The following is a 19658-nucleotide window of genomic DNA, read 5'->3' on the forward strand; positions in this document are numbered from 1 at the left end:
AGGCCCTCAGCTCAGTCCTTCCTGTCTTATAGGCCCTAGTCAAATCCCCAGCAGCACCTGTTGTGGGGAGATCACAAAGGGCTCGTAGGGTTCAAATGGTCTAGAGGCCCCCATTGTACGGCCAAGCACCGCCCAATTGCCCAACCCACACACTAAACTACCTTCCCTTAGGCTCCTTTAAGTTTTTTTTCCTTGTATGTCACCTTTCCCATCAACACCCAAAGGACCCCAGACCCGGGTGTCCAGAGTATGATCTGGAGCACGCCCAGCCACTGTTTCTTAAGCATTTCTTTTGATGCTCTCCCAGGATGCAGGGATGGTGTAAGGGTGAGAAAGCCAGCTCAGGAGGCCAGAGGACTGGACTAGCAGGCGGCACTAGGATCCCAAACTCGCTCTCTGCTCTCTTGGTCTCCAGGCTTCCGGAGTTGAGGGCTCACAGGGAAGAGGCTGCCTGGTTTTGACTGGATAGCCTCCTCCCTTCAGGATGCCCCGCAGTGGGTTTGTCTCCACTTCAGTAGCAAAACAAACAGAGGACCTCAAGAGCTTCACTTCAAAAAGTATTTTCTTTGGGTGGACTGTCAATGAAGAAACTGATCAAAGGGGCTGGAAAGGGCTACGTGGGTGGCTGATCACCGCTGGGATTCAGGGGTTTGGGGTAGGCAGGGAAGGAAAATGGGGGCCCTTGGCAGGTGTGGTGCCTTCCCTCCCACCCCTGCACAAGGGATGAATCTCCAGCTGCAGGCTCCCCCCTGGATTTCAGCAGCCCTGTCCTCACCATGTAAACAAAAACACGTGAGGCTCACATCGAGGGTCTTCCTAGACCATGTGCGGTACCCGGGGCATTCTTCTTCCCCCACGCTGTGGGCAGCCAGAGGCCAAATCCCTCCCAGGACCTGTGGGTCTGGGCCCACTTCTTCCTCATAGCACCTCCACCCATGCCCACAGCTGGACTCCCCCGGGGCTTAAGACTCTGCCAAAGGTCTGTTAGGACCCCTCTGGTCCCCTTGGGCTGAACCACAGTGGGATTTCTGTTCTCCAAATAAGGAGCCCCACCCCGATTTATAAAGAAATATTAACATGAGCCAAGACCTGGTTCAAAAACATTTTCTTACCAGGAAACCACTGATCGATCAAGGAGTTGACATGGTCTGTGATAAAAGCCATTGCCGAGAAGTCCCTTATTTCCGATTGGCAAATGATTTTTATTCCTCCACTTTTTTTCTTTTTCCAGTTCACATCCGAGGATTCCACACTGCAACCCAGCAACAAAAAGGGGTCCATTATTATCGGCTGTGAAGGGCCCTGGTTTAATCTCCTTGCCTTCAGGGTGAGGGTGCAACCCCCAGGAACCACCCCCTCTGCAGGGGCCCAGGCAGGACTGTCAGAGGAGGCTCCTGCGTTTGTGTACTTCCATGCATGGCCCTGCCTTGTCCCCCCACTGTCCCCAAAATGGTGAAGCGGACACAATGAGGACTGCAGGAAGGGATGCTCAGGCTGGGATCCAACCCTTAGGTGTGACCCTGGGGAAGGTTTTTCCATCTGAACCACAGGCTTCTCATCTGCCAAGTGGCAACTGTGAGCTTTAAGTGGGAACATCTATATGAAAGCACCAGGCACCAAGAGTGGCCCAAAGCAGGCCCTCAAAAAAGTTATTTTCCCCTTTCCCCCCTCCTTCTCACAGAGCTGAAAAAAATATTTTGAAAAATTAATTGTAAGTATGAAATAATCTTGTATGTACTAAACTAAACCTGATTAAAAATCAGTTACTAACTTGTTGAGCTGACTTTATCTCTCTCTCTCAAAAAAAAAAAAAAAGAGAGAGAACAGGAAAAAGGAGCTAAGGTAGGTACTGTGGGGTACAGGCTGGGGAACCAGTGTCATCATCTGGGGCATCATCTCTTAGGACAAGGGGGTTATGCTGGATGGCTGCAAGGCCCCTGTAGGTCCCACCTAAGTGACTAGGGGGTGCTAGATAATCTCACCCCTGAGCTCAGTGGCCACCCACTTCCCTCCAGTGCTGGGCTGTGGTCACCACACCCTCCCTTGCCTTTCCTGTTCTGTAAGGGGAGAGAGGAAGGGGTGAGAAGGTGGGGAATGTCTGGGACATTTGCTGGGAGTTTCCTACTTCTAGCAAGCTTCCATGATGACCTGCCCTTGGGAACAGAACTCTGGACATCAAGTGGACAGTCTCCCGGCGGAGGCTGCCCTGGGGCCCATTTCTGTAGCACCGTGGTGACCCAGTCAGGTGAGCTCCCAAATGTTCCTACCTGAGGTAGCCCCCATCAAAAGTGACCAGGAGCCCTTCCTGCCAATAGATGGTCTGATTTCTTTTCACTCTGAACGTGCTGCAGCGATTTCTCTGGTTTCCTGTAAAACTGTAAATGGTGACTTTCCTGTGCCTGCTTTTAGTATTCTTCTTGTTTTCAAAAAGCTGAAAGACAGAGAAAAGACCCTACTTAAGTAGACCGGGCTCCTCGCTGGCCCTGGGCAGAGCTGTGAAGAGGCTGTCCTGGCCCCATCGTGATAAGGGACCACCATCCATCTTCCCACCCCCTCCCTCCTGCACCGCTCATCCTGCTGCCAAATGAAATGCTGCATTATCTGAGGGGGTCTCCAGGATACTCTGGGAACACATGTTCCCTAAAAGATTGAAAACAGGATTTTCTTTTTCAAATCTTTTCCCTCCCTGATTTTACAAGCAAAAAGTTACCTTAGAAAATATGGAAAATACAGAAAAATATAAGAGAGAAAATAAAATACCAATTTAATACATAGATCATGAAAATTTTGGTATATTTTATTCCAGGTTTTTTTCCTATCTACCTGTATGTTTATAAAACAGCTGAGGTCATATTTTGTAATTTTTTATTTCTAAATGTCTAATTGTGTATACTTTAAAAAACTTTGCTTTTCCTATGTTGTTAAAAACTCATAAAATTCATTTTTCTAAAGCTCAATATTTTATTAAGTATAGTAATTTGCTGAATCATTCTCTTCTTTGGACTTTTAGGTTGGTTCCAATCTTTTGCTCTTTCAGATAGCCCAGATGAACATGAAAAACCACACAGCTTTCTCTGATTTCAAATGATTTCTGTAGTTCAGATTTATAGCAGTAGTATTATTGGGTCAAAGGGTTTGAACATTTTCAGGCTCTGGATGCCTAGTGAGGAATCGCTTTCAAGGTGAATAGGCTGTATATTCACTGACCATGGTGTGTGAACTTTCCTGATTCTGGGGCTGGCTGTTAGCTCTCTGCTAATTTGATAGGTGCCAAGTGGTATCTTATCAATGCTTGAATTTGCATGCCTTTGATACTTCTGAGACTGAACTCCTTTTCCTCATCTGAACTTCAACAGGACTTCTTTCCTAATTCTGAGTGAGGGATGCTGCCAGGAAGGACGCCTGCCTCCACACCCGGCTGGGCCCACACCCCGCCAGCCACGGAGCCCACTTGGAAGCTCAGGCCTCACACGATGCTGGTGCTTGGTGACCTTCCACTTAGAACGTGGCAGGAGGAAGAGTTCAAAGGGAGGGAAGAGTGACCCATGCGCCCACTCTTTCCATCTGTCAGTGCACCCAACTGTGTTGCTAACAAGTCTCCCTCCTGTTAACATGAGCTGTGAGAGAAGATGCCAAAGCATTTTCAGGCTCTACCATTTACTTTTGAACATTTCAGTAAAATGGGAAGATCAAAGAATATCTTTACTTAATACAAGAAGTTTAATTCCATAAGGGCCTTATAAATAGAACATGGCAAAAGCAAACTCATACTGAGTTTAATGTCAATTATTCAACAGTCCTGGCTTATGTCAGGGGTTCTCACACTGTAAAGTAAGTTACAATTCGCTGGAAGGTTTGTGAAAAACAGAGCCCTGGGCTCCATCCTGGAGTTTCTGATGCAGCAGTTCTGGGGCAGGCCCGAGAATTTGCACTTCTAACAAGTTCCCAGGTGAGGCTGATTCTGCTGGCCCAGGAACCCCACTTTGAGAACCACCACTCTAGCCAACCACTATTTCCATGTTATTGTCTTGCATGAAATGAATGTTGACTGACAGCTGGGACTTCCTTCAACACAACACCAGGTGAACCCACAGAAAAGAACTCCTTGGGTTAGGTCTTCACTGCTCCCAGACCAAGTTAACGTTCTATGCCAGTGGTTCTCAAGCTTGACTGGACAGTGGAGTCACCTGGAGAGTTTTAAAAAATACTGATCCCTGGCTACCACACCCACAGATTCTGACTTAGTGGTCTGTGTCTGTGTCTGGTCTGTGTCTGTTAGAGCTCCCTAGGGGAGTCTAGTCACAGCCTGAATGGTAAAGCCATGATTCTGAGGCCATGGTTCTCGAGGTGTGGTCCCTGACCAGCAGCATCACCTGGGGCAGTGGTTGGATAAGCAGACTCTTGAGTCCCAGTCCATAGCCACGGAGCCAGAACCCAAGTGGGGCCTAACTGTCTGTGTTCTAACAAGCCCTCCAGGGGATGTTGATGTTGGTTAGATTAGAACCCTGATGGGATATTCTGTCCAAGCCAGCTAGGCACTGATTTGGTATTCACAGAATGATTCAAATGGGTCTGTGGCTTAGAGGAGAGAAGGCAGCCATGCTGTACTGGCCTCCGGGCCCTAAGTCAGCAGATTTGCTGCAGGAGAAGGGTCTTCAGCCAGGCTCCTCCAGCAAACGGCATCTCCCTCCCTCCCTCCCACCAGGGCACAGTTGCAAGTGCCTCGCATGCAAGCAAAAACTGCCCCATGCAGAAAATGCAACTACCTGAAGGTCCATCTCGGCCAAGCTGATCAGCATCCGTGCTATAAACCTTTGCCAGAAGCCAACTGGAACGAAGCTCATCTTAAACACCCTCTGAATGGTGTTGGCTGTGGGATGCCGCATGCCGTGGGTGTCCAGGCCAGGTTTGGATGGAAGAAGATGTGGCAGGAGATAGCTGAAACACACCAAAGGGGGCTGGTGAACCAGGGGCCTGAGCTCTGCTGCAGGGCCCTGACCCCAGCAGATGGACTGGCCTGGGGCAGGCTCTGCTGAAACAGCTCAGGCTGCTGGGTGCCTTCCTTCCAGGGCCTTGGAATCTTATTTTTAGATAGAGGGGGTAGTTTATATGCTTCGAATAAATGCTCCAAGAGAAAATGAAGATAGGCACAGTGAATCTGTTTATTGACGTTTCTAAGATAGAGACTAGAATACGGCTAAGGGAAGACGTGGAAACATCTGTGGTCATAAACAGACAGAGCAAATAGTAGTTAATTCTCTGTAAACTGGGTTGTGACTGGGGAGTCACTTAAAATTAACTTTGGATGGTGAAGGAAAAACAAATACAGCTGCACAGTTCTAAGGACAATGTAGATATTGGGGTCAGAGAAATGTTTTTGGCCTTAGAAGCTATTTATTGTTCTTGACCAGTTGAAACAACACAGTTGCCTTAAAAGTTCGAATGAGGCTGTTTGTGCAAAAGAGCGATGTTTTATGAGAGCACTCTTACTCATAAAAGCGCTGAATCACAGTGTCAGTGAGCCATTCATGACGGATCATTTGGAAACAGCTGAAACGGGGGAGGTCCCTCTAAGATTTCCCTGACAACCAGCATCTTCTGTGTGCCCTGGAGCTAAGGCGGCCTTGGGCAGAGCCTTGGATGTGCCCTTTTCTTAAAGGTTTGCCTTCAGCTCTCCTAATCCTTTAAAAATACATCAGTTTAGGTCCTATAAAACGTCTTTAGAACTTTCTGAAAGGAAGCGCTGAAAGTATTGTAGAAGGAAAATTCAGTGACAGCCTGGTGGGCAGAGCACCCAGGGATCGATCCTGGCTCTGTCTTCAGCACACAGCTTAAGCTCATTGCGATTCTGCTTCCCTGACATGGGAAGAGAATGGATACTGACCTCAAAGGGTTAGAGAAGGATGGACAGGGGGCAGATGGTGAAGTTTTTGGTCCTTTTCAGCCATTACAGGTCTTGGGTGAAAGGACCTTCTCAACTACCCCAGCTAGAGTGCCTCTCTCCACAGCCAGGTGATGTCCAACAGATGCCCTGATTTAGTCCTTTAAGTTCTGAGAAGTCCTTCTTTATCTCTCTGACCTCCCCAAATAGGCAGTTCTCGTCAGTGCCCAGTGTGATTTATCCTGCTTCTTCTGCCTGCATCATGCTCAGCTTGGATCTCACAGGAGCCCCTACACTGCCTGTGTGCTGCAGCTTCCTGCTTCTTTCTACCTGGCAGGTGTCCCCTGGGCAAGGGGAGGGAGCACGCTCTGCACCCAGGTGCCCCAGTACGCAGCACACAGAGCAGGTGCTCAATATTTTTGAAGGCAGAGGAGACTTAGAAGCCAGCATGGCAAGTGAAGAGATTTAAACTGACTGGCAATGGAAGCCCTGCTCAAGGTGAGCGGAGCCCTGGGAGACCACTGGCACCTCCTTAAAAGTGATCACTGGTAGGGCAAGGCTGTCCCAGGGGAAGAGCCTGGGGAATTAAGAGGTGAGTTCTTCATGTGCCTGTTGAACATTAAGTCTGTGAAGACCTGGGCACTGCGGAGCCGGCTCACAGTATGTCCCTGAGGTTGTCTCAGCAGTCGGGCAGGAGCCTTCCCTGAGTGCTGAGAGCCAGCGAGTCCCCCCTGGAAGGTACACAAACACTCAGAAGTGTAGGGAGGTTCAGAAATACCCTGAAGGTTTTCCCAGGGACTGGAAGTTTTCAGGGCTGCAGTTGAAAACTATGCTCTAAAAGGAGCAGCGAATGCCTTTGTTTTTGTTGATAGTGTCTTCGACCATATAAAACCTTATGGTGCGAGGAGCTGGAACTCCTTGTCCCTGGGGCACAAGGGAACGATTATACCTGTGCTAAGATGGAAACTGCTTGGACACTCCTGACTTTAGATGGAACCAGACACCATTGGCTATGAGCACTTAACACAAAGATGGAAACAATAACAGTACTGATAATCCTTGATGTCCTTGAAGCTCACAGGTGCAGGAGACACTTCTCATAGTTTACATGTATTATCAAATTTAATCCTCACAATGACTATAATACTAGTAGATAAGAGTATTATTCCCATTTTACAGATGAGAAAAGAAAGGAGGTTGGGACTTGCTTTTACATAGTGCTAATATCTCCTCATTCCTCTAATCTGTTGATAAAATAACCAGAAAATTGTCAGCTTCTGGCAGTGTTGTAAACTCACAGGCTGCTTCACTGTGTGCCTTTTCATGGGCCAAAGTCAAGGATACACCTGGGCCATGGTGTGAAGGATCATGTGGGTTTTGAATTCCTCTTTGGGGTTTCTCTTTTTAGGACTCAATCTTGGCCGTCATGAAGCTGGAACAGGAAGAACTGAGGCCCCCTCCCATAGTCATAAGACCAAGTGGAAATCTCAGAGAGAGATGGCCCAGGGCTGGCTCCCAGGAGACCCAGTCTGTGCTGATGGAATTGCTGGGCTGGCCACACAGGGTCCAGGGCAGCTCCCTGGGAGTCTCCTGTGGGCATCCCCCCAGAGCTCTGGGGTTGAGGGGCAGGATGGTGACAAGTTCTATGACAGATGAATGGAAAAGGTCTGTGGATTTGGCATCCTGGCTACTGCCTCAGGGCCAACATCAGCATCAGACCCAGGAAATGGCTGAAACTGAAAATAGGGCAAGGAGGCCCTGAGAACCAAGCTGGTTTAGGTCAGAGCATCATCAGATTTAACCCACATGCCCCTCCAGCCCCTGCCCTCCCTGCATTTTGAAGCTGGTCTGTATAATTAGCACACACATCTTTGTTACTTACTCCATTTTTATTCATCAAATAACCAAGCAATCAACCTCCCAAAGCGTGAACTTCCCAAAGTTACCTTTAATGCCATTGCTATTCTTGCATGTTTTCCTACACCTTTTCAATAAATGGATTTCTTTGAACCCCCTGAAAAGGGACATCCAAGGCACAGGAAGGAGCAGCAAGCCGGGGGACCGGCCAAGCCCACACCCTGCTGCCCCAGCCCAGGCAGGCAGGTCATTATCATGGCCCATCCCTGGAAATCTTGCTCGAGCCATCAGTGGTCCCAGCCCTAATTCCTTCCTCTAGGGAGCAACCGGCACAGCCCAGTCCGTGGCCTCACCTGTCGTTGGCGACGGGCAGGGCTATCTCAAATTTCGCCAGGAACTGGAAATATTGCTCTTCTGTCTGCTTCGTGAAGCCGGTCCCAACCAGCAGCATCCTGAGGTCCTCCGCCCTGATCACCCCATTCTTGGCCACCGACCTGGAGCCCTTGATGTTGAAGATCCTCTGCAGACATTCAGACAACCAAATGGGGTCGAGGAAGTAGAGGTTCCTCAGGCCGTGGCTGGTGTCCGGGAAGTGGAGCAGGGTGCCGGTTTCAATGAGGAAGCTGATGGCTGCTCAGGGGAGGGGATGAGGGAACAGTGTCAAACAAAGGGCAAAAGGGACTCTGGATGACCTCCTCCTAAGGGGGCCAGCTTACAGATTCTTCTTCGGAAGCAACCAACACTCCCAACACATGGGGCCCTTCACATGTTCTCAAGAGGCATCTTGTAACTATTGCCAATGTGCTGATCTCCACTATTCATGGATTCCATCTTTGCAAATTCACTTACTCGTTAAAATTGATTTGTAACCCGAAATTGATACCTGAAGTGTCTTTGCAGTCATTTGCAGACATGCGCAGAGTGGTGAAAAATTTGAGTGCCCCTCCCCAGGGCCCTGTGCCTGTGCCTGCTGGTACCCACCTGATCCCCTCTCCCTGCCCACCCTCCCAGCCCACCCACCGGACTGTAGGTCCTCGTAGTCCTTGATGTCATTGCCAGGTATCTGCTCTACCAGCTGCTCCAGCTGCCTGTCCGTCAGGTACTGCACATCATCGCTCAGGCCGCGGCGCTGCTGCTCTGCCAGCACGGCCTCCTGGAGGCTCAGGTAGCTCCTGGGTATCTGGGACAGGTGGGAAAGGCTGGGCCCTCAGGTGTGCCCAGCCAGCCTGGTTCGCCTGCCACCCTCCAGAGGACTGAGTAGGTGGAATGCTTCCTGTCACTGTCCCACCCCTCTCTTCCCCCAAGAAACTGCTCACATGGGGACCACACACTATATACAGCACATGTGTTTTACAGTAGAAAGAGAGAGGGAGGTAAATTCCCCTGACACATGGGAAGCAGGCCCCTCTGGCTTCAAGGGGATGAGAGGTACCCACCAGCCTCCCCGCGAGTCGCTGGCAACCAATGGTGCTGCCCACGTCTTTCATGCTGCACGTGACGTGGAAAATGAGCTGCCGCAGCCCTTCCTGACCTTCCAGGCTCTTACAGGAAAGTTCGCTGTGAGTGCAAAAAAGAACCGTGCTTATTCATCGTACCTCCCCTCTCTGACAAGTACTGCAGTGCCTCTGTTTTCCTAAGTGTTTCGTCCCAAACACTGGCAAGTTGAGAAAACTCATGAGAGATAGACACAGAAATTTAATGAGGCCTTACTTGATGCAAAGCATGGTGCTGGGGGCACCACAATGTGCTGCTTTAGTCTGTCTTCCCAACGTGCCCACTTTACAGAGGAGGAAAGTGAGGCATGCAGGCACAAGGTGACTCCCAAGGACACAAGCTGGAAAGGAGCAGGCTTGGGTGGGACTCAGGTTTCTGACCCAGAGCCAGCACTCCTATCATCGCAGGCCCCAGGGGGCATTCTCAAGGGCACTCGAGGAATTCCTGAAAGCCCCATCCTGTACTCTGAGCCACATGGCATGTCTCCAGGCTGACCCATGCAGCAATGCCCATGGCACTTCACCCAGAGCGAGGGAACCCAAGAGCCACCAGGGTAGCAGTCAGAGAACACTTACTAGCTGAGCCTCAGTTTCATAATCTTCAAAGTGGGCACAACAGTCTCCATAACCTGCAGAGCTGTCGTGAGAATCCAAGGACAGGAGTGGGAGAATCAACATGCCCAGGACACTGGTCCCACCAGCACTGGCCCATCCTGAATCCCACCCTGTGGCCCTCCCCCATCTCAGCCCCTCTGGACCACTCAGACACACTGGGAGGACCAGGACCACACCTGGGGTCTGTTCTTGATCAATGATCAACAAATGTGATGGGTGGTATTTGAGTTTCTATCTTGTGGTCCCACTGGGGCCGTGCACGCTCAGCATTGGCCCTGGGGGTGGGGAGGCTTGGACAGGAAGCACAGAGAGTGTCTCCAGGCCCTGCCCTGCAGATCCTCTGGCAGCTCCTCACCCTCCCTAGGGCTGCATCTGCTCTGGGGGCCCAGCTGCCACCCTTCACCCTGGACAGGGCAACAGAGGAGCACAGCCCCTGCCTCAGGAGCCCTCTGCAGGCAGAGCAGGCGTCCCCAGGGAGATGGACAAGTGAGGGGCCAGCAGCCACAGCCCCGCGACAGGTGGGGACGAGCAGGATGCCATGGGACACTCACTGTAGGTGTTTGAAGGTGATGTCCGGGAAGCCGGTGGCCCTGGACCCGGAGGGTGAGCGGCAGAGCGCCAGCACATAGGCGCGCAGCGTGGCGATTCTCTCCACGCGGAATTTGGTTTCGATTAAGTCCAGGTGTGTTCCCACCACCAGCACCACGGCATTTGGGGCCTTGGCCTGTGAGAGAGAGTCTGGCTGGGGACGGGAACAATTCCCTAGGTGGTGGATGTGCCAACCCTGTACGGCCTGGCCCTCAACCATCACCCCGCTGCACCCCGCACTCCTCTCTGAGAACCTCGAGGGCCTGCCATGCACTAGGGGGTGTGTGAGGGCCTGTGACACTCCCTGGGGCCTCCATCTCTGATCCCTTCAGACAGCGCCCCAGCTTCTGGCCCACGTCACCTTTCCACTGGAAGAGGGGAGCCCCGTTCCCCTCCTGGGTCCACGATGTGGGGCTCTTAAATTTAAGGAAGCAGAAAAGTACAAGAGCACCATCAACCATGTGGCCCAGGAGGGTTTTAAGTACTTCACAGTGACCTGTGATTCTGGGGCCTCGTGACAGCCCAGCAAAGTGCAAAGCATTTCTCCCTAACCATTTCCTTTTTTCCTTTTTCCCCCTGAGAAGCGGCGGGGCCCCTGCAATGTCCTGAGGACTGAGAGCTGAAGGGCTGGCACCCCCTCACCTCGATGTTGAGAAGCCAGAACTGAAGGTTGGCCACAGCCTCCTCCCCCAGTGCCAGGTTCCAAACCACCACATACAGGGCCTTGTCTGTGAAGAAGCACTGGTTGACCGTGGCCATGCTGGCGGGGCCACCGATGTCCCAGACGTTGAACTCCACAGACTCAACCTACTTGAGCAACAAGGCAGCAACAGGGAGACATTTTAGCAACCAGGGTTTTAGTCAATCAAATTGAGATAACTGATCACTCTGAACGTTGTACATGGGGGCCTGGTAAAGGCACAGCCGTGGAAAAGCACAGCCTGTCCTGCTGTTTTTCTCAGGAACCAGCCATCTGAGGGAGGGAAGGGGGCCCAGCGGTTTGGAGGTGGGCTTCTAGGGGCTTCCATCTACTGCTATGGGAGCAGGGGGTCCTGGAAGCCTGGGTCCCGTGGGCAGAGGCGTCTGCAGAACGTCGGAGGGCACTGTCTGCCTCCATCTCAGCTGCAGACTGTTAGGAGACATCCTGCCAGAAGAAGCCAGGGGCTGACGGCAGTGCTCACACCAAGGCTTAACCTCCATCCGAGTGAGGGCAAGGCCAAGCAGACAGGCCTCTGAACTGTGCAGGTCAGAGGGCAGTGCCCACCAAGGATGATGGGAAATGGCCCTGATGTGGGAATCTAACAAAAGATTAGTTGTTGGGCTCTGGGGAAAGGCTGTGTAAATGGTGGTTTCTCTATCGTTTTATGAGGTCAGGGTCTGGCCCAAGTAGCTAAGGCTGCACTTTTCTGTGGCAAAGAATCGTTCACACCATGCTGCAGTTTGGACTCCAAGACACAGCGTGCTGACCAGCTTTTTTGGTGTAAAGATGAAAATGGACAGCTGTTCTAAACTGGCTGAAGGCCCAGCCACGCAGAGAATTATGGAATTCAGTGTTCACAAGATCAGGTGGTTGTCCTTCAATGAAAGGGGTGGGGAGAAACTTGAATGATGGCAGAAAGGAAGTGGGGGCAGCCGAAGGTCAGGAAAAGTGGAAATACTAATTCACCCCTCAGACCTCGGACAGCTATTTGCTTAAGAACTGCTGGAAGAAAGTGACGTGGAATAATTGCTTAAAAAAGCAGGAGAGAATCCAGATTCTGGTTACTTTCGAGAACCTTTGGACATGCGTTAGCTAGGTTCACTCCTGGGGTGTTCTGGGGAAGGGGGCAGGGCTGGTGTTAATTATCTGGCCCTAATGGGCAGATCTCCATTCTCTAGAGAACTAGTTTCTGAGTCCATATTAAAATATACATTCAGCTTAAATGTTTCATGACTCAAATTGGATTTCCCTGACTTCAAGTGATTTTGTGTGAAAGACTCTGCAATAAAACTGATCTCTAGCTCGCCCTGTGCTGGGGGCTGTGGGGAAAATCGTGCAGCCTCTGGCCTCAAGTTCGCTGAGTTTTCCACAAATAGCCTCCTTGCACCTGTATCGCTGTGTGGCTACGTATACCCACAAATACGGCAACAGGTCAGGGAGGCATCATTGGCATGTATTCACCCCCTGTGCCGGGAGAAATAGCTCAGACCTGTGCTATAGTCCATCCCACCAATATTCCACAGGCTCTTTTCTCTGATTCAAGTGCAAGACAATTTTCATTTGTCTAATACTGAATGAAAAACAGGATGATTAATAGGTTCATTGAAGGACTCATTTTAATTAGGGCTTAGAAACTAGACCTTTCAGAACTTGGGGTGAAAGCAGGTTTTGAGGAGGACAGTGCATTCATGCCGGGGCTGCCTTCTCATTCCTGTTAGGGGCAGGTATTAGTATATCTCACTCCTACAGCAGTAGTTCATTCTCAGCTCTGGGGAGGGGCCCCGTCCCAGGCCATCTGAATCACAGTCTTTGGGGCCTGGGCACTGCTGTCTTTAAAAGCTCATCAAAGCAGTCTAACCGTCAGCCAGGGTTGGCCTGGAACCTCAGCTTAGCTATAACAGAAAAACTACAAGGACATGTTAAGAAATTATTCACTGCCCTTGGCAGGAGCTGGTTTGAAACACACACAGTGACCCCTGCAAATATCCTGGGCCTCAGATACCAGGCTGAGAAAATCCTGGGCTCTCTGGAGAGGAGAGATAAGGGGCCCTGGAAGCTCCCTCCCTCCCACAGGGACTCTGCACGCCAACCATCCTTGACCTTGGCTCTCGAGCCAGCCGGCCTCTGGAGCTCCCACTTGGTGGTCCTGATGGTGGCCTCGCTGTGCACCACCTGGGGGGCCCTCCCCGTCTGTAAGATCTCCAGGAGGGTGGACTTGCCCTGACGCGGAGGACCCACGATGATCATCTTCATCTGCTTACACTTCTCCGCTTTCCGCAGCTGAGCACGCAGATAAGACAGCACTGCTTTGGGGCCTGTGCAAAATCACAGTTGGGGAGGGTGGATGCTGCTGCTGCCATATAGGTGGGAACATGCTCACATCTCTTGAGAAACAAAGTCCTATCTGGAGAGAACACTTTCTGTGTGTTCTAACTGGGTGAGTTGAGAAGACTATTGGGTCTATGGAGGGAAGGCGTGATATGAATCACCCCAGAAGTGAAGTCTAAAAGTCAAGGATCTAAAGACAGCATCCTTGCTGCTACAGGTCATAGCTGGTTTGATCACATGGTCAATTGCAATACAACGGTCCAGAGCAACCATTGAGTTCTGGATAACTTTACAGCATCTTCCCAAACACGGGAGCCAGAGGTGGGCTCCACAGGTTCCCCAGCTGTTTCCACCCCAGGTCCTTAACAACTGGACTTGAGTGCCTTTTCGAGGGGGTGACGCTGAGGAAGCCCTACCTTCTTTTCTAATCTCTGCAGGCACATTGCTGACGTTCAGGTCTTCAATGTCCAACTGCCAGAGGTTGCCCAGTTGCCCCAGCTCAGGAGGGAGCTCTCGGAGGCCAGGATTGCTGAGGGCACACACACACCATGGAAGAACACACACACAGCAGCCCATCAGCCTCTGGGGCCTGTGGGGGCCACTGACAGTCTATACCCCAAGCCCAACATCTTGGGCCCTGATTTCAAGTGTTCCATTTAAATACTAATTCCAAAGCCTTTCTCCCTGGGAAGCCAGTGGTACAAATGGCAGCTTTGTCTTCTGCAAATCCCCATGGCTTAGAACGGGGTCCCCTCCCCCAACTTTCCCATCTTTTCTATCATTTACACTATCCTAAGGATGATCACTGCCTCTTCTTGACAAGGCAATGTAACCTGAATTATTTTATATTTTCATCAAGTTTTGCACACTGTCTGAATCCCCCAGCAGTGCTTGGCAGTAGGAACTTAGTAAATGAAAGGATGGATGATTGAGGCGTCCTTCTCATTATAAATGAGTGAAATAGCAAAGAAGGCATCATTGTATCACTACCTCTGCCTTCCCTTCCCTCGCCTCTTTGACTAAGCCTGGCTCTGAAAATCCAACTGCTGCTTCTTGGTACATAGGTGGATTATTTCTCCCTGGCTTCCGTGTCCTCAGGTGGTTTACACAAGGACATTCTGCTTCCCTGGGCCAGAAGAGCCAGTGCAACTGCTCTGGCTGTGTACTTACTTTCCCAAGTAGAGTTCTGATAAGCTCTTCAGTAGGCAAACCGAGGGTGGGACTGCATCCAGGTGGTTGTCATTCAGACAAAGGACTTCCAAAGACTCACTTAGGAAGGCAGGAAATTCCAGTACACATGCTGCAAAGAAATGGCAAAGCAGACTGTACATTTGAAAAATAATTCTGGACCATCACAGTGTTGGAGGTGTATAAACTGGTACAACCTCTGGAGGGCACTTTTGACAAGTCTATCAGAATAAGGTGCTCATCTCATGGACCCAGGGATTCTAATTCCAGGAAACAGTCCTACAGACATCCTGGCATGTATGGCAAAGATGTGAGAACAAGCACACTCAGTGGCACACTTTGTAACAGTAAAGGTAGAAGACAGCTTATATGTCCACCCACAGGGAGTTGGTTAAATGAGTAATGGGATTATATACAACTATTACAAAGCACAGGGCAGGTCTACATGTATGGGTATGAAGAGATACTCAAGAGCTATTGGTAAATCAAAAAAGCAAGGTGTGGAATTAGGTATCTAGAAGGCTTAACTTGTGTACCACAAAACATATGCAAACATGAGATCAAACACCCTCCCATGAATTTAGGTATGTTATATGCATGTGTGCACACACCTTACAATGCACATATGCATGCTATATGATGTTGTGTGCATGTGCACACACCACACATGCACACACGCATGCATGTGTTACACGAAGTTACGTGCACACACACATGTGCACATATGTATGCTATATGATGGTACGTGCACACACCACAATGCACACATGCATGCATATGAAGTTATGTGCATGCACATATGTTATAAGGTGTTATAGGCATGTGTACACATACCACACATGCACAACCATATGTATACATTGCATGCTGTTATAGGCATGTGTATACATACCACAAATACACATATGTGGTGTATATGTTATAATGTATGTCAGACACAAACACAGTTGCTACCACGGACACATGAACTTCCACAGTTTGCTCTGGAGAAGGGAATTACTAGTGTAATGGAGCAGGACCCTATGGGGCCTTCCCAGAACAGACCCTCCCAACCCCATGTCCTCCTCCTGCCCCTTGTCGGTAGAAAAATTGTAGCCTCTTAGGCTTCCCCAAGTTCTAAAGAGTACATTTCATCAGAGAAGTTGAGAAAATGAAGAAAGAAAGGAAAACAGTCAAGCAAGACAAAATAATAGTTTAGCTATTAGACAAAGTCAAGGATCTTTAGTTCCTCCTCAAGAGCTATAGATAATATTCTGAGCCATGTCCTTTGAGCTGTTTTGCAGATACTGAATCCCGCACCAGGTGGAAGAAGTTAACTGTATGCTGCCCACAAGCACACAGTCCCCAGACCTGTTGGAACCAGAAGGTTGATGAGATTGACTCCCGATTACCTCACCACCAACCAATCAAGAGAATGTCCACGAGCTGATCACACACCCCATAATCCCCCTCCCTCACCCTGTCTTTAGAAACCTTTCCCTGAAAGCCTTTGGGGAGTTCAGGCCTTTTGAGCACTAGCTGCCTGGACTCCTTGCTTGGTGCCTGCAATAAACACTGCACTTTTCCTTCACTAAAACCCGGTGTCAGTAGATTGGCTTTACTGCATGTGGGCGAGTGGACCTGAGTTTGTTTTGGTAACACTAGGAGACTGAATATTCACTCCATGCCTTTGGTGCAGTTCAGAAATTTTGTTTACCATATACATGTATTACTTGGTCAATTAAAAAAGCTAGTTAACTGAAAAATAATAATGTGAGCTTGGTTTTTATGCTTCCTAGGATGGCATTCTCTGAAAAACAAGTCAACTCTAGTATATTTAAGTGACTTCATTAATTAGGCTAATTATGAGATTACTATTAAAATCACACCAAATTTGCTGTTTCCACAGCACCAGAGTGTGTGAGTTGAGAAAGAATGTGGGGAGGGCTTGGAAACCGATGGGAATCAGAGGGTTGGATTGCAGCAGAATCTCTGAAGTTCCTTTTCCTTTCTCCTAAGGCAGGGAGAGCACACCCCTGAGGGTCCCTTTCAGCTCAAATTCAAGGTAAAACAACTGCCTCAAAGCCCTCTCAGCCGGTTCTCTGCCAGACACATGAGATAGAGAAGCTAGAATTCTTTTGCAGGGCTGAAACGACGTTCCTCTGCCCTTGATCACAGCTCCTCCCTTAACTCTGGCTTTTCTCCACACATGTAGCTGCAGTCTCAATGGTAATGGGGTAACCTGGTATCAGAGAATGTTCTGGGAGAGACGATAACGGAATACAGATATTGGCGCCTGGAAAATTTGCCCAGCTAGTGCCATGTGAATGGCCCCTATGGAAATAAATGTGTAACAGACTTTTAAAGACAGCTTTGTACTAGTCCTTGTTCTACAAGAAAAATGTTCAAAAAGAGTTTTTTTTTTTCCAATGAAAAAGAATGATCAACTTCAGCCCTAATCCCCATGGAAAGAACATCAAGAATAAGAAAGGCTCACTTTCTTCCCAGAACACACATTCTGAACACATGGCTTCTGTGCTTTCCAATTTTAAAGTTTCACCTTGGCGTTTATGAAGCCTCTTTAAGTAACGGATGGATGGAATAAAGGATTTATACTGCAAACAGAGGCAACACCTGACACAGACCTCTTGGCCCAGAATGGAAACTCTGGAAACTGGGCTGGGCAGAGCACAGCTCAAGGTATTTATGAGCCGTAATTATTTATTCATAAGCTATTTATGACTCAGCTGGTCTGAATTTTACTGTAAAAATGGCTGTCCAAATTATTTTTGGACAAGGCCACTGTGCCAACATGACTACTTGAATGTACATAAATCTACCTGGAGTTTTACTATCCATCTGCAAACAAGTATAGATAATCCCTTACCCGAGGTCAACAGCCTGAGAGAATAACCCTGCTGAGGAAAAGGGTTTGCAGCGGGTCTCTCCTTTTCACCAGGTGTGGGCCTCAACTTTCTACTCGAAATTGAAAAAATCAAGAGGCTTTTGTCATGTGCCAACAGCACAGCACCATCCATCTCTGCCAGGGAAACTCCCAGAGGTGTGGCCCCTCCCCTAGCTCCAGACACATTCCTGCGGGCCACCAGCAGGGTCTCCAGAACACAGGTACATGTTTCTGTCCCACTTTTCACTGTGTGCCTCTGGCCTTGCACTCCGGCAGTTTCAAGAGAAAGTGGCTGTTCCTGCAGGGTGCTGGGTGCACCTCCTTGTGCACATCTCTATGCTCTGCATTTCTAGACTGGAGACACCTTTCTAGTCAACGGCAACCCCTGAGGCTTGACCCACAGCGATGGAAGTGTGGCCGAGATCCACACTAGCAGCTCTTTTCGTGCCTACCCTCCTGTTTGGGCATCCATGAGAAAAAAGTGTTTGCTTCTCCTTCCTTCCAAGTGAAATCTCTGTGTCTGGACTCAATTTACAAAGTCTTAAGGCCCTTTGTTTTGAAAAGGATCAGTTATGAAATTCCAGATTGCATTTCCCTAGTAGCAAGGTTAAGGGCCTTTCCTTTCTTTCTGGGCCATCTGGACTTCCTTTTCTGTGAACTGTTGATATCCATTGCCCAGTTTCTGCCTATTGGGTTTGACTTTAAAAAAAAAAATCAATTTGTAAGCCATCTTTGTGTATTAGGGACTGAAGCCAATTTATGTTGCAACAATTTTTGTTGCAAATATTTCCTCTCAGTCTGTTTGTGTTATGACTTTGTTTATGATGCCTTTTACTGAACAAAGTTTTTCCATTTTTACAACACCCAAGATTTTGCTCTTTTTTTAATGACTTCTGGATTTCCCACCTAGCTTTTAAAGGTTTTCCCATATTATACATTTATTCTCTTAAATGTTATTTTTCTTTTATGCTTCAAGCTAACATCCACATGGGGATGTTTGTAACTGATGTAAGGTAGGGCATCTAGTGCTGTGCTTTCCCCCCTTTCAGCTGGACAAGCAGTTATACCAGCACTATTTATTGAAACAATAAAACATTCTCTTCCCCACTAAATTGAAATGCCACATTTATCATATATTAAATTCCTATATTAGGTCTATTTTTGGACTCTGTTCCACTGATGATGTGTTACTTTTTCAATCCTATGTAAAAACACTCTTACATGACTGATATATGCATATCATATGTATACAGTAGTTCATCAAAAAAGGGCATCAGGTAAGCAGACTACTTAGTTCACCTCCTGCAAATGTGTCTTGGCCTCTGTGGCACTTCTTATCCCCATCTCACACCATCTATACTCAAAGAGCACTTGTCAATATAGATTGATCAAGCTGAAGAAAAAAGTTATATTACACTTAAAACAACCTAAATATTTGTTCCAGTTCTATGGGACAGTATCCAGAGGGATATATCTGTGAGTGTTGTTGGCTTTAGAACTCCTGGTTTTCAGGTTAAAAAAGAGGGCTGGTGACTGAACTTGAGGGACAGGTCCACACCTCCCCCTGCACCTTACAGAAGATAACGAACAAAAAGAACTGTTTTCCTAGAAACATTCTCTGCTGAACTGGCCTTGTTGTGTGACCATACAAACACTCTAGGAAAAGTTATGTTTCTAATGAGTTTGGAGGAAGACCTCCAGAATCTCAGCCCAGCCAGGACAGCCTGCAGGGCCAAGGGTGGCTGTGTCCCCATGTGGACCTCACAAGATGCCATAGTGTGGCAGTTAAGGACTTCATAGTACTGCCCCCGGGCCCCAGTGCTGGATTCCACAGTGCTGGCTGAGACCTGGCTTTTGCACTCAGTAGCCATGTGACCACATCAGTCAACCGTTGTGCTACAGACTGAATTGTGTCCCCTCAAGTCCATATGTGGAAGCCCTGACACCCAATGTGATAGTATTAGGAGATGGAGTCTTTGGGAGGTGGTCAGGTTTAGACAAGGTCATGAGGGTGGGGCCTCCATGATGGGGTTAGTGTCCTTATAAGAAGAGATACTACAGGGCTCTCTATCTCTCTCTCTCTCTGCCACATGAGAACACAGCAAGAAGGCAGCTGTCTGCAAG

At 48.9% G+C, this 19658-nt stretch overlaps 1 protein-coding gene across 2 annotated transcripts in view; it reads right to left on the bottom strand.

Annotated features, from left to right (window-relative positions):
• Positions 1 to 19658, bottom strand: part of LRRK1 (leucine rich repeat kinase 1) — a 166792-nt gene that overhangs the window by 67766 nt on the left and 79368 nt on the right. For both annotated transcript variants that reach the window (XM_060155428.1, XM_060155437.1), the window contains exons 13-23: positions 14633 to 14762; positions 13879 to 13991; positions 13235 to 13449; positions 11077 to 11241; positions 10398 to 10570; positions 9175 to 9295; positions 8759 to 8918; positions 8092 to 8368; positions 4767 to 4938; positions 2268 to 2431; positions 1113 to 1252 (exon numbers count right to left, since the gene is read on the bottom strand). In XM_060155428.1, coding sequence (XP_060011411.1) covers positions 1113 to 1252; positions 2268 to 2431; positions 4767 to 4938; positions 8092 to 8368; positions 8759 to 8918; positions 9175 to 9295; positions 10398 to 10570; positions 11077 to 11241; positions 13235 to 13449; positions 13879 to 13991; positions 14633 to 14762 — 1830 coding nt within the window. The remainder of the gene's footprint in view (positions 1 to 1112; positions 1253 to 2267; positions 2432 to 4766; positions 4939 to 8091; positions 8369 to 8758; positions 8919 to 9174; positions 9296 to 10397; positions 10571 to 11076; positions 11242 to 13234; positions 13450 to 13878; positions 13992 to 14632; positions 14763 to 19658) is intronic.

This window comes from Lagenorhynchus albirostris, chromosome 1 (genome assembly GCF_949774975.1).
Source record: "Lagenorhynchus albirostris chromosome 1, mLagAlb1.1, whole genome shotgun sequence".
NCBI lineage: Eukaryota > Metazoa > Chordata > Mammalia > Artiodactyla > Delphinidae > Lagenorhynchus > Lagenorhynchus albirostris.